The sequence below is a fragment of the Kwoniella europaea genome, chromosome 1, assembly GCF_036810445.1.
Source record: "Kwoniella europaea PYCC6329 chromosome 1, complete sequence".
Lineage (NCBI taxonomy): Eukaryota > Fungi > Basidiomycota > Tremellomycetes > Tremellales > Cryptococcaceae > Kwoniella > Kwoniella europaea.
Genome location: NC_089487.1, coordinates 1543441 through 1557480, shown reverse-complemented (window position 1 = coordinate 1557480; position 14040 = coordinate 1543441). Strand labels below are relative to the sequence as shown.

The following is a 14040-nucleotide window of genomic DNA, read 5'->3' as shown; positions in this document are numbered from 1 at the left end:
GGTGAGACTATGTCTCGGGTGAATGGAATGAATGAGATGCAATTGTCGATCCTTCGATCCTGTCGATGGGAGCTGTTCTAACCTGATTCTGTGATTACTCAAGTGAGAGAGCGAAGATTCGTTCTTGACAGCGGGAGTAGATTGATGATGATGATGATGATGATGATGATGATAGAGGTTGTTGTTGATGATGAGTCGTTAGGCTGTTGATGTTCGATCCGGTCGTTCGTTATGTTTGTTGTCTGTACGTCTATACCTAAATCCTCACGTTGGGATTTGAAAGGTTGTCTATGTGATTGGTTCTATGTTGTCGCCAGATGGTGGAGAGAAGAGAGACAGACAGATGGACTATATAGATGTGTATGGGATATATGGAAACAGATGACCGGAATTTGATAGATGAGAAGGGTATCTATAAGGTTTCTCTTGATCCTATGTGGGAAAAAGGAACGAGGGGGAAGAAGAGTCAAGTGCTCTCGTGGTATGATTTAAGGGGCAGTGATGAGTAAGGACGTAGAGGCAGTAGTATGTAGACTCGGTCACTCATTTGCAGTCTATCACAATCGAATGTTACGAGTATACGAGTATATGGTGATAACCCATCTGCTACCATCAGGTGACAGTCGGCCAGCGACAGGAGATGACATACAGGACAGATCTAGGTTGAAATGGTCAGCCTGATAACTATAACAGTGTATATCTGACATCATTTCCATAATACCCCTCCGTGTACGTAATCACCCCACCCTTCTCTGTGCCTGGGTGAGCACAGGCTGCACACGCCTGATTCTATTCTATTCCAGCAACACGATACTCGGTATCAGATCATACTCCACTCCCCCATATGACCAACGAATTGATTGGCTCCATCTGGACTCGTCCCTCATTTGTCAGTCAGCAGTCCCCGTTGACGATCAGAGGCGATCTTCGAGCAGGGGAGTATGTAATGATGTACGAGGTGCCACCTGTGATGATATAACCATTGGATGCCACTCATCGGTTGTGTGTATCACAGTGATTACCGGATTGAGTATGCAGCGCACGGGCATAGACGCGCAAGCTAACCAAGACACTGCGAACAAGAGAGATAACGCAATCCTTTATTCCCTCTCATACAAGGCTCATATCCATATCCATAATCGTATCTCTTTCTCACTCACCTCATTAACCTGTCTTTCCATCATTTCAAGCGAGACCACCTTACATTCGTCTCATCAGCAACTCTATTATCGACAAGAACATTCCACATAGCAAATAGTCATCCTTATTCAGTCCGAAAAGAAGGAAAGGCGATATCGCCACCCCCTCAACCTTATCAGCGGATCAACCAGCGTCTCTTCACTCATCATGTTCGTCATCAAGGCGACTCTGAAAGATGAGACTAGACGTCTTACTTTCGATAGATCAAAGTTCCCTCCTTACTCAGAGGTTCAACAGAAGGTGAGTGAATCATTCATCCACCTCAAGAGGAAGAGGGATAGTTACCCATTCATCGGTTATCTCCGGGGCTGTGTTGGACGATAACAGGAGAGCTGATAAAATCATCTTTTTCTACTTCACCATCCCCTAATATCGACTTCTCTGGACGACCGTTGAACCATCCCGTCTATTCTCTGCTACCTTACTACGATGTAACAGCTTCGAAGCATTTTCAACCTTCCCTCGACAGCTCACACTTACTGGGTGAATGTCCTCCTTTTCCCAGATGATGCCCAAGAGGCGCGCATTATGTTCAAGAAGCATGTGTGTGATGCTGCCGAGTGAGTGAGAGTTCTCATCTTCTGTCGTTGTTCCTAAATCCTACATCGGGTATAGGGTGAAAAGACTCTGTTAAGAATGACCCTTGTCGTGACGTCCGATTTGAACGGTCTTGCCCATTTAGGGGAATAGTGGCGACTGCATTGATCAGGTGCTTACGATTGTGTGTATCCTTCACCAGATATGAATCAGCTCAAGCTCCCTTCACTCACAGTGGTCTACCAGCTCCAGCATTGGTATTCACTGTTCTTCTCGCTTCCGACCCAAGGTTGAACAGCATTCACGGTTACCACCGAGCCAACAGCCTGCTTACTTCCGCTGGCGATTTGGCTATCCACATTTCGTCAGTCGAGGAAGATCTCGCCAAGCGAGTTTCTCTCCTTACTGCTCTCGAAGAGAAAATGGCCTCGTGCCGAAGGGACAACGATACCACCGGCGTGACTTTCTGGTCGGATCGAGTGAACGATAAGAAGAAATCAGTCAAAGACCTCGAATCGGAATTACTCAACTGTCAACAAGAATTCAACAAGATGAACGATCAACTTGACGGTGCGGCCCTCCCAGATGGTTACCCACCTCAATCACTCAGGGATTATGCTGAGTCTGAGGAAAGGGAAGAAGTGGGTCGAGCTCAACAAACTGAAGATGAACTTGCTGCTTGGAAAGCAGGTAACGAGTATGAGAATGATAATCAGCTCTTTCCACCTCTCGATCATCTCATCCCACCCCACGGTCCAAGGTTTCGGGGTCATCATGGTCGACGAGGTTTCAGACCCCCTCCTCCACACTTCCATGCTAGAGGATGGGCACCGATGCCTCCTCCGCCACCACCAGCACAATTCAGTAGATTCGGCGCACATGCACCTCGATTTGAACCTCAACAAGGCGACCGAGGTATCAGAAGTCTCTTTGACAGAGTCAGCGATGTCCTCAACCCACCTGTCCCTGCGGACGTTGTTCCAGTCAGAGAAATTAAGACCATGCTTGATACTTTCCTGGTCAACTTGTCCAACCAACTCGCTACCACTTTCGAAGGTGCTCCTAGAGTAGCCACTACGGATGCAACCAGCGAGACCGAACGACCCATCCCAGGCGCATTCGTTCAACCTCAAGCTGATGCTCAAACTCAGACTCAGCCATTAAAGGAAGAACCTCAAGACGAGAGAAAGTCGAACGGTCGATCTGCTCGGCTCGGTAAAGGCGGTTTCAGGCATCGAAGAATCTGGTGTGATGGATGTGAGGAAGGTATCAGAGGTGTCAGATACAAATGCGAGGTAGGTTGACTCTGTTGAACTGAGCATATCAGCTAACCCTACTCTCAACAGCAATGCCCTGACTACGATCTATGTGGATCATGTCTTCCATTACTCCATTCTTCGGACCTTCACCCGTCCGCGCATACTTTCAAGGCGATGCTTCATCGAGATCTCGAAGAGAGGATCAAACTCGATGACGAAGGTCGAGCTGAACAATCCGTCAGACATCCTGCAACTTGTGATCTTTGCAGTCTTGCTATCACAGGCATACGATGGAAATGCCTCAACTGCCCGGATTGGGACAGTTGCAATCATTGTGCTGCTACGATTACCGAAACTCACCCGGGTCACTCATTCGTCAAGCTCCACAAGTCAAGTGACTATGTGTCCAATACATCGGTGGAGGAAAAGGAGAGCGTCTCTCACCCTCATGTCATCTGTGATGGTAAGTCCATTCATTAAGCAACTGATGCGAGAGCCTTTGACTAACCAGATTTGGTTTACAGGGTGCAACAGCTACATCCGAGGATCGCGATACAAGTGCATGCACCCCTCATGCCCCGACTACGATCTTTGCGAGGCATGCGAATCGTCTCCTCACGAGGTCCACCCAGTCGATCATCCTATGTTGAAGATGAAGTTACCTCTCAAATTGAACTTCTCTTCTCACTTTGAACCTCCCAGCGAGTCCGAATCAGATCCTCGAAGACATCGACATGGTCGACGAGGACATGCGCATGCTCATGCTCACGAGAGAAGAGTGAACGGTGATGCTTTCGGGCCTAGAAGAGCAGGCTGCTGGCGACAACACGAAAGTCCTGATGGAGCTCGATTGGGTAGAAGAGTTCATGTCAACTCTGCGACTTCCACCCCACAAGCTCAAGATGAAGTAGTTACTCCTTTGGTGCAAGAAAAGGAGAACGAACCTGCCATTCCTGGTGGATTCGTCACTCGAAACCTCTACGATGCTCAAGAGTCCGTTGGTAATCTCTCTGCACCTCTGACTCCAGATAACAAAGTCGAGCCTGAATCCACCGGTTATCCAGCTGCTCCAGCTGAGGCAGAGGTAGTTCCAGCTTTGACTAAAGCTGTGAAAGATCTCGCTATCCAAGAATCGAACCTGTCCAGAACTTCGTCGGGAATCTCGACTCCCAAGGAACCAGTTACTCCACTAGATGTCTTCTCCTGGGTTCGACATCTGACCATCCCGCCTGGCTGCACGCTACCGCCTGGCGCCGAATTTACCAAATCGTGGAGAGTCAAGAATTTCGCGTCTGGTCAAGAATACGATTTCGAGCGAGTTAAACTGGTGCTCAAGTCAGAAGGAGTGCTTGGCGATGCTGCCAAAAATGTTGATGTGAAGTATACGAGGGAAGAAGTGAAAGATGGTGAAGAGTTAATCATTACCATTCAAGGATTGAGAGTTTCAGAAGATGCTGAGAGGGGACAAGAGATTGTTGAATTTTGGAGATTCGAAGATGAGAATGGAACTGCTTATGGTCAACCATTGAGATTAAGGTGAGTTCTGAATATCAGTCTCTCGTATGGAGTTGTAGGCTGACGATCTGGTCTCATAGATTCACAGTGGAAGAATTACCTAGATCTACCGGTGATTCAGGAACGCTTTCGCTCAATTCTTCAGCTGTTATCATGCCTTCGACCTCTTCCTCTTCAGTTCTCACCCAAATTCAAAACAAAGGTGAAGAACCGGGCTCTTCCGCATCTTCTATTACTGGCGATGTCGATGCAGAGACGTTCACAGCTGAAGAAGGTGAAAACGAAAGTGTCATTTCGTTAGATACTGAGTCTGATGATGGATCGTTGATTGATGTCGATGGCGTACCTACCGAAACTACCGCTTCGACAACTTCCAAAATTACCATGGAAGATGAGGATGAGGAAGATGGGTTTGAGATTGTAGAAGGAAGTGAAAGTGAAGATGATTTGACTGCTGATGAATTATAAGTGTTAGAAGTATAGGAAAAGATGAAGTATACACGATGAAGAAATATATGCTAGGGGAGAGGAGTGAATTTGTTTATTCTATTCATACATATATATATATTCCGAATTGTATAGTCACTTTTGTAAGATTATGTTGTTGATCAGAAATCACTTTTCATTTTCTATCTATTTCGAAATACAAAAAAAAGATGGTGATGTATACGATCGATTCGTTTTTGTACTGTATGTTTGACGTTTACTGATAGGATATAGGAGAATGAGAATGTACATGATTCTTTCTACTTCTCCATTCCTGTGTACATCTGAGGCGTCAGATCGTTCAGTATATACGGTACGGTAGATTAAGAAAGGTTTGATTATTTGTAGAAAAAATGATTCTTTTTCTTTTTCGTCTGAAGATTAGATTATACATCTCGAATCAAGAATCATACAAAAACAAATAATCTGACAGACACAAAGAAGTGAAAGAGTAAAGCAATAAATTAAAAGAGTAAAACACTAAATTCCACAAGCACGAGCAAAATAGATAAGATATTGATAATATAAAAGTACATCCAAGGAAAGCATATGAATATCATTTTCCGCCATCATACAGCATATCTTATAAAAGGGTATCTACAATGAACCCTAGAGAGATGCATGATATCAAAATCTTCCCAAAATGAACAAACAAGTAATCAAACTGTGATCGAGTATAATCTCCTGATTTCATAGGATGGACCATCGATCTTCATTAGTGGTTGAAGATAGGGACGAGGGGGTTATCACCAAGAGTAATTCGCTGGCGTAGGATTATACACCCTTAACAAACGACCTATCAAATCGACCATAGCAAAACGATTCAATTGAAAATCAGCTCAAAAATCAAAAAGTTAAAAAACCAAAACGACTGAAATTGAACTCACCTTGACCAACTTTCATCTTATATAAGAAATTAACGATCGTCTCTCCTTCCTTATTCTGTCCACCACCCAATCCTTTCATCCAATGATTATTCGCTTTCTCAGCTAACACTTCCCTAGCTGCATAAACGTCTGATAGCGTGATTACACCTCTCTTAATTTGTGGGAGGGGTTCAGGAGAAGGTGTGTTCGTTATGGGTTGACGTACAGGAAGAGTCTTGGATCGGGTTGTGGGAGGTTCGAAATTGTCCACGGCCCCTTCGGCATCCTCGGGTTGATTGATTGTATCTTCCTGTCCATTGACCGGCTGATCAACCTGTTTTTCTATATGGTCATTCTCGCTTTTGGGTTGTATAGTTTCAGCTTGATCTGGAGCTGAACTTGACTCTACAGTAGCATCAGAAGCGGTAGGTGGTAATTGAGGTAATTGAGGTTCGTCCACCATCATCCCATTGTCACCGTTTATGGGGTGAGTCCCATTGGTCGATTCGTGCGACTGAGTTTGGGGTAATTGAGATGATGTATCTTGGTCCTGCGTCTGCGGTTGCGTTTGTGGATGGTCTTGCGATTGAGATTGATGGATAGTCTGAGATGTAGAGGTTATTGTGGTTGAAGGAGGAGGGACGATGGGTGCTGATGATGATAAGGTATACAGTTGATTTGCTACATCATTTCACAGATATCAATCAGCGACGAGAACGATAACGCCCTCCGTGAAACACTGACAAATAGCACAAAGACGGAGGTAGAGGTGACTCACGAGGAGTACAAGGTTCTTCAGACCATGGAGAGACATCCCATCTAGGTAGTAAGTCATGATACTCCAGATATTTGTATAGTGTCTCAACGGGAAGTTCGTTAAAGTCAATCTGTCAGGTAATATCAGCATTGACTATTATTGATCTCATGTAAGAACTATGGTATTGTAAAGGCTACAACACCTAATCTTGCCTACTCACCTTCGTTTTGACCTCTCCTGGATCCAACAATTCGTCATCTTTGCCTTTCGACGACTCCTCGACATTCGTAGCTACTACATCTGGCTTTCTCCTCTTTGTCCGTGAACTACCACCCTGTGGAGCGGTATTCGAATTTGCCCCAGCAGCTCCAGAAGGTCTGGGCCGTTTGACTCCCGGAGGAGGCATATTTGACGGAGTGGGCGAGGCAGCTGACATATTGCGGAGGACAAGAGTAAGATGCGAGGTTGTTGTCGGTATCTCTTGAGAGTGAAAGGGATGGAAAGGGATGGACTGATAATGTTTTTCTGTATGAGGTGATGGGTTGATATGATGTTTGTCTGATTGTGAAAAGTGGAGGCTTTTTTTCGTCTTGGCTATTGTCCTTACGTAATGAGTCGAAAGGAAGATGGATCACGTGACATCACACGATATGATGTTTTGCCACCTACTCTGCAGAAAAGTTGAACAACCCATGTTTGTTATTACCTGGAATATCGTTAACAAGGAATATATACCGTCAAGCATCTAACGCACTGAGAGAAAGAGTACACGATGGTAAGCTGACACGAACGTGTGAAATTGGTTCTCGAATAATCAGCTGACTGGCCTTGGCGGATCATAGGGAAAGGCAAAGATCACAAGAAAGTTTGCAGCTGTCAAGCGAATGATCAAACCTAGTGATCCTCGACTGTGAGTGTTGGACGGCGTCAGATCATCGAGCGCTCTTCCTATAATTATGGAGAGTGGAGAACAGAGCTGATCCGACTCTATGTGCTGGTCTTTCTTCCTGCTATCCAGAAAAGAAAACGTCGAAAAAGCAGCTAAGAAAGCTGAGAAAGAGAAAGCAGCAGAAGAGAAAAAGGCCGTGTAAGTACATCTTATTCTATTCCAAGATGAATGTATCCAATCGTAGGATGACAGCTAACAATCATGTATGATTATCACAGAGCACAAGTGTCCTCATCGTAAGTGAAACAATCTATCATTAATCTTCAATGTCAGTTTGGATATATATCCCGTCAAGCTAATAACATCCTTTGATCCCTTCAGACTATTCTTATCACACAATACCGACTTGGGTCCGCCTTATCGTATATTAGTGGATACCAATTTCATCAATTTCTCAATTCAGAACAAAATAGAATTGGTACAGGGTATGATGGATTGCCTGATGGCTAAATGTATACCTACCATCTCGGATTGCGTATTGGCGGAATTGGAGAAATTAGGTCCTAAATATAGATTGGCTTTGAGGTTAGTTAGCTTTCATTATCCCTTTGCCTCCGGCCTTCGGAAGAGAGAACAAAAGCTAAAACCATTGACTCGTATATATAGGATAGCGAAAGATCCTAGATTCGAGAGGTTACATTGCGATCGTAAGTCCCTCTTCAACTTAAAATCTTTTGCCAAGATGTATCAACCTAATCATCGATTATTATTATTCTCCAACAGACTCAGGTACATATGCGGATGATTGTCTGGTGAATCGTGTGACTGTACACAAATGTTATATAGTAGCTACCGTGAGTCATAATCATTACTTGACTATTCTCAACTATCTGGCTCCCCTTGACCCACCTGGTCCGCTCTCTATGTCATCGCTCTTTTCTCCCCTGTCCATCCCTTTTGCTCTCACCCTTCTCCGCTCCTTGCCCTCTCTCACCTCGCCCTCTACCATGCCCTCCTCCTCCTCCTCGTCTCCTCTCCATCTGCCACTCTCCCTCTTCCTTGCTCTTTTACTCCTCTTCCCTCGTGAGAACACAACATATCTAACGCATCTTCACTGCTATCTACAGTGCGATAGAGACCTCCGTCGTAGAATTAGGAAAGTACCAGGTGTACCCCTAATGTACGTCGCGAAAAGGAGATATCAGATTGAAAGGTTACCAGAGTAAGTCACTTTCCAATCTGCTGTGTCAGATTGTCAAGCTGATACCCCTCCGATATCATAGTGGTGGTTCCGCTTTCATTTAGGGTCATTAGCCACGGTTATATAGATTATCTCTTGTATGTATTGTATGTAATATCTCGAAATGCATGTCATCTCAATCGATAGCTACAAAAGGTGCAATAAAAGCAATAGCAAGTATAGCAAGTCAATCGTACGTTACAAATCCTATAGTCGTACAACAATGTCGTATTTATTCCGTAGTGCGATATCAGAAAATCTCATTCCATTCCCTATCACATATCGGCATCGTCGTTAGCTAATGGTTATCCTGTTCAGGACAAAAGTCGACTCACCAAGATCTCTTTACCAAAAGCACCTTTAACCAATACATCGCTATTCGCTCTAATCACTTTCTTTCCATTTTTGCTCTGTTTCTTCTTCTGCATCGCAGTGCCCTCGTCATCCTCTTTGACTTCATTCTTCACTTTGAGATCTCCCCTCGTATGACCGATGGAATTGTGATCTCTCATTTCATGTATACTATCATCCCCTCTGTTCAACCTCTTGATCCATTTTTTAGATTTCATCAATTCCAAAAAGTCGTTCAATAACGCATCTTGAGATAAAGTTTTAGCAGATCCGAAAATGATTAATTTCTTTTTAGCTCGAGTGAAAGATACGTTGATCCTTCTCCAATCTTTTAGCAAGTCACCAATCTATATTTCCCAAAAAGTACTACCATCAGCTCAAACATCAGTTTCCGATGTACCAAAACTCACATTACCACCTTCATTCGATCTGACGAGCGAAATCAATATACAATCTTTATCTCTCCCTTGACTCTTATCTGCCGTCAATATCTCTACACGGGGTAGGGAAGACTTGACCAATGAAGAGAGTAACTTGATCTGTTGTCTGTAGGGAGTAATGATCGCTAAGTCTTCTTGATGTAATCCCGATTCGGTCAAAGCGGTGGCAAGCTGAAATCGAGGTGAATCGACTTAAGCTTGTCTCTTGAGATTGACGATCTGACTCACCTGCTGGACCAACTTCGCTTCGACCTCATTTTGCACCAAATCACCGACTCTGGAGTCGAGTGCAGGTAACCCATCGGTGTCGACAAATATACACTTAGCGCTACATTCCAACGATCAACGGCGTCAGATGTTGTCTCACTCTTATTGACATGTCAACTCACTCCTCCTCTAACAAGTCCTGGATCCAACAACCTCCATGATCAACGTCTTCTTCACATTTGAACACCCCCCGACACCCCTTTCGACCTTTCAGTACTAACCCCCTATTCGCCACTTGTTCGTTCCCGCATTTCAATTTCCCCTCATAAACCAGTCGATTGGACAATAACATGATATCCTCGTTCATTCGGTATTGCATACTGAGATCGGTGACTGATTGAGGGTGTGCTGAGGAAAGAAGCTTGAACAGCGATACGTCAAGTCCACCTCGTCTCGCTTCAGGATGACGGACCTATCGAATCATCAATGACCCATAAGCCACTACTTTCACAATCCCAGATGTCATGTTGTATAGTAGGAATGGACTCACAATAGGAGGTAATTGGAAATGATCTCCAACCAACACAAATTTATCTGCCATTCTCAGCGGTCCTATACAAGTAGGTAAAGTGATTTGCGAAGCTTCATCGACAATACAATAATCAAATTTCCTCTTGAAGAATAGAGGGCTACGAGGAATCAGCTTCTCATCGTGAAATATATGAGACGGCAGCTAAACTCACTGATCAATGGCTAAACAGGTAGCAGCGACTACAGGAGGGTTCATCAATCTTTTCTCTAATTGTTCCATATTCGTAGATTGCTCCATAGCTTCGAGTGTCAAGTGCTGTACATCCGGATGAACCTACACCAAACATGATCAGAAGCTGCCAACAATCAATATCTCAGTAGAATACTCAACTCACCTTATCAATATTACCCAATCGCAAGATACCGAATTCCGCATTCACCAATTTCATCAATATCGTATCAACCGCCGAATGAGTGAAACTAGTCAACAAGACTGATTTCCCTTGATTCACAAGCAACTTGATGATCTCAGCTATAGTCGTGGTCTTACCCGTACCGGGCATACCAAGTATCAAGGCGTAATCTCTAGCGGTCATAACTTTCCTCATGGCATTTCGTTGATCTTCATTGAGATGAGCTGGAATTTGGTTGTCGTGAGGTATCCAAGAAGGTTCAAATTCGGGTTTAGCGAGATCGACGATCAACCTTCGCCTTACTTCATCTCCATCCTTGGCGTAGAATAGCGATGCGAGGTTGTTACGCATCCTCATCATCCCACTTGCCATCTCATCTTTATCGATCCTGAATACTACTTTTCCTTCTCCCTCCGATAAAGCGTGAGATCTACCAGTACGCTTGAGCAAGGCTTCGACGTCAATCACATACGTCACACCGATCGTTACACTTTCAGCTGTCAGATCCAGTACGAATCCCCTTGAAAGACATAGTAAATCAGGTTCGATGGACAGAGATACAGGATCGCCTTTAGCGATATGGCCAGAAAGCAGGGATGTGTTCGTGGCCTGGGTACCGGCATGAGGAGCGCGTATGAAGGTATATGCGTGTCGATGGATTTTGGCTAGCGATTTGCCCAGGTCATTGGAATATGATGAGATGATCATATCGCTAAAGCATCTATCGAATTCCGCATCCATGTCAGCCAATTTTGTGATAATCAACTTTTTGAGCTTTAACTTACCTTCCCGTCTTTTCCCTTTGCTTAGCAGTCAATGTCCACAGCTGATTTCTATGTCTACCAATGTCCTGCTCTTCGACAGTCAAGAGTGTATCCCACTTTTTGTAGAATTCAGCATCTTTCTGAGTCATATGACCTGTCTTCTCCTCATATAAATCCGCAATGGGATCTTCAGGATGAGGTTGAACATCATCGATTGCCTGGAAACCTAGTAAGCTACCTGAAGTTTTCGTAAACGGAATATGTATAGCTTACCTTCCTGTACAACATGCAACTGTCTACGGCGTAACATGATCGACACTCTTTCGTATGATCGATAGTGGGCGGTAAGAAAGCTTCTTCCACATCTTCTATTGGCTTCACCATATCATCTGAAGACGACGTAGGAGCTTTAGGTACACGACGTTTCTTCGATAACCAGTCTGCTAATTCATTCCTTGCTATTATCAACGCTCGAATTTCGTTCTGCTTGGCTTCCACACGTAAGATCGAATCCAGCTGGGAGTAATACAGCAAGCCGGCAGGAACGGGTACACCTAAAATTTGTACGTGAGCTTGAGTTGAGATGATGCTTATCTATACTCACCATATCTATCTTCCATCAGCAACGTGTACAGCATGGTCTGGGCTCTATGAGCCATCACTCCAACAGATCGTCCAGTCTTGATCTCCAGTGGTGCGACATACTCTTCTGCTTCCTGTGATTTTGAGGGATCACGTATGATCTTGGCTTGGACTGAAGCATCCACCTTTCCTTTTAATCCCCATTTTGGCGACCATATATCCTCTTCCACCTCATGTAAACCATTTATAGCTAATAAGCTCGGGTTGTCACCCGAAGAAGTATGTAATTCGCCTTCGGTCTGGATATGAAGTCAGTCTTACGTTCGTTATAACATTGATAGCTGGATACTTACCCCTGGCTGCTCACCCACCCACTTATCACCAAATACCTCGAACCCTCTACCTGCTCTCATGCCAATCTCCTCTCTTACGTCCATCATTCCCATACCTGTACTCCATATCTCCAATCTCCTCTCCTCCTTCTTCAGCTCGCTATCTATCCTTTTGAACGTACTATCCGCGTCGAACGATTGTTCGAGCAAAGCTCCTTGTAAGAGACTGTGTAGTAGATTACCATAGAGAACAGCTTTTGATGGTGGACCAGGCGTTTTGATGAGAGATTGTAAGATGGGTTTTCGAGGACAAGGCATTGCGTTGGCGATGGAAGTCATGGTAAGCATGAGATCTGGATGGTGAATGAGGAATGTCGAGGGGTCTTTGAGTGTCAAGACGATAGGACCGGTAGCATTTTGGTTGCAGAGGGTAGGCCATATGATGTTGACGATATCGTCTGAAGCAGATGTCAGCTTGAGGTTGAATAGTACGTCGATGTCAAATACGTACTTTTCTTGATGCGCAAGTTTGACCATTGATCCTTCAAGTGGATTATTCGTTTGATCTCGTTTTCCGTCGACGTGACGATTAATGTCTGAGAGCCAAGTCAGTCAGTTTTTCCTATACTTCAAACATGAGACTCACTTTTCCATATGATGTGCCTCCTTCCTCATCTGCCTCAATTACATCTAGAGATGGGATGATTCCGTTGGTAAACCTCAAGCCCGTGGAAACGGCATTGACGATACAACGAGTCCACGGCGTCGGTGTGTACCCAGGTGGCGGAGGGGGACGAGGGGGATTAGAGATAGGATAACGGGTCTGCAATCGGTCGTGAGACTGGTGAGCACAACCCAGTGTGACTGCCGAAAACACTCACTTTGGGTTCAGGTAACCCTAGTAGATCCTCCTCAAAAGCAGAAAAGTCATTCAGATCAAAATCGAAATCATACAGATCTTCATCGGCTAATTCAGGTTTGATTTGAGCCTCTGCCTTGACAGTAGAGTCATCTTGCGCTATCTCAATTTCGATTTCGTGATTGACTACCGCGTCAACTTGCGGCTCTGCTTTCTTTGTTGATTCTTCCTTCTTAATCTTGGCAGGCGATTTGATCCGAATAGGAGTGAAAGCATTTCTTGCTCTTTCTTTTATCGGTGACCGGTGGGTCTTCTTCTTTCTGGGTGACACATTGATTTTCCTAATGGGCGATAGGAGTTCGACCTTCACTTCGACATGTTTTCGTTTTTGTTGACTTTGAACAGGCGAAGCTTGGGATGGTTTGTTTGATTTTGGACGTATAGGTGATGAGCCAATTCCATCAAACATTGATGCGTCCAGACCAGCCATCAGGTCATCCATCAACGCCTTCTCATCTTGTGTGATATCAGTCTTCCGCTGTGGAGCCGATTTTGAGGACGATAGACGTTGCCGTTTGGAGGACGAGTGGTTCTCGTCTGTGCGCGAGTGCGATTCGGGGCGGCAAGGTGTGGATGTCATTGTGGATGAGATTATCGAGGTAGCATCAAGAATAGCATATAGCGGGCTCTAGCAGCACTAAGGTATGATAGTAATGGGTGTCTATACAGATGAAGAGGCCTGTGAATGTATTGAAGAAGGGAAAGAAGAAGAATCAGAGGTTGTGATTTTGGATTTGGCAATAATGTTCATC

At 44.6% G+C, this 14040-nt stretch overlaps 4 protein-coding genes across 4 annotated transcripts; 2 read left to right on the top strand and 2 right to left on the bottom strand.

Annotated features, from left to right (window-relative positions):
• Positions 1-1347: 1347 nt before the first annotated feature.
• Positions 1348-4979, top strand: V865_000585 (uncharacterized protein; the record flags this gene model as incomplete). Its single annotated transcript, XM_066224415.1, has 6 exons — positions 1348-1440; positions 1639-1760; positions 1940-3032; positions 3084-3459; positions 3521-4532; positions 4592-4979. The coding sequence occupies 6 exons, from the start codon at positions 1348-1350 to the stop codon at positions 4977-4979; spliced, it is 3084 nt and encodes a 1027-aa protein (XP_066080512.1).
• Positions 4980-5743: 764 nt separating this feature from the next.
• On the bottom strand, positions 5744-7056 carry V865_000584 (uncharacterized protein; the record flags this gene model as incomplete). The annotated part of the gene is made up of 4 exons (XM_066224414.1): positions 5744-5793; positions 5885-6544; positions 6642-6750; positions 6841-7056. 4 exons carry the CDS (start codon positions 7054-7056, stop codon positions 5744-5746), a joined length of 1035 nt encoding a protein of 344 aa, XP_066080511.1.
• Positions 7057-7392: 336 nt separating this feature from the next.
• On the top strand, positions 7393-8814 carry V865_000583 (uncharacterized protein; the record flags this gene model as incomplete). Its single annotated transcript, XM_066224413.1, has 9 exons — positions 7393-7395; positions 7463-7530; positions 7639-7707; positions 7788-7805; positions 7891-8094; positions 8176-8216; positions 8293-8363; positions 8637-8731; positions 8793-8814. The coding sequence occupies 9 exons, from the start codon at positions 7393-7395 to the stop codon at positions 8812-8814; spliced, it is 591 nt and encodes a 196-aa protein (XP_066080510.1).
• A 249-nt stretch (positions 8815-9063) lies between these two features.
• V865_000582 (uncharacterized protein) lies at positions 9064-13868 on the bottom strand (the record flags this gene model as incomplete). The annotated part of the gene is made up of 14 exons (XM_066224412.1): positions 9064-9447; positions 9511-9711; positions 9769-9868; positions 9930-10219; positions 10298-10436; positions 10491-10612; positions 10674-11412; positions 11477-11673; positions 11729-12009; positions 12060-12336; positions 12391-12827; positions 12881-12965; positions 13016-13192; positions 13251-13868. 14 exons carry the CDS (start codon positions 13866-13868, stop codon positions 9064-9066), a joined length of 4047 nt encoding a protein of 1348 aa, XP_066080509.1.
• Between the last annotated feature and the right edge of the window lie 172 nt (positions 13869-14040).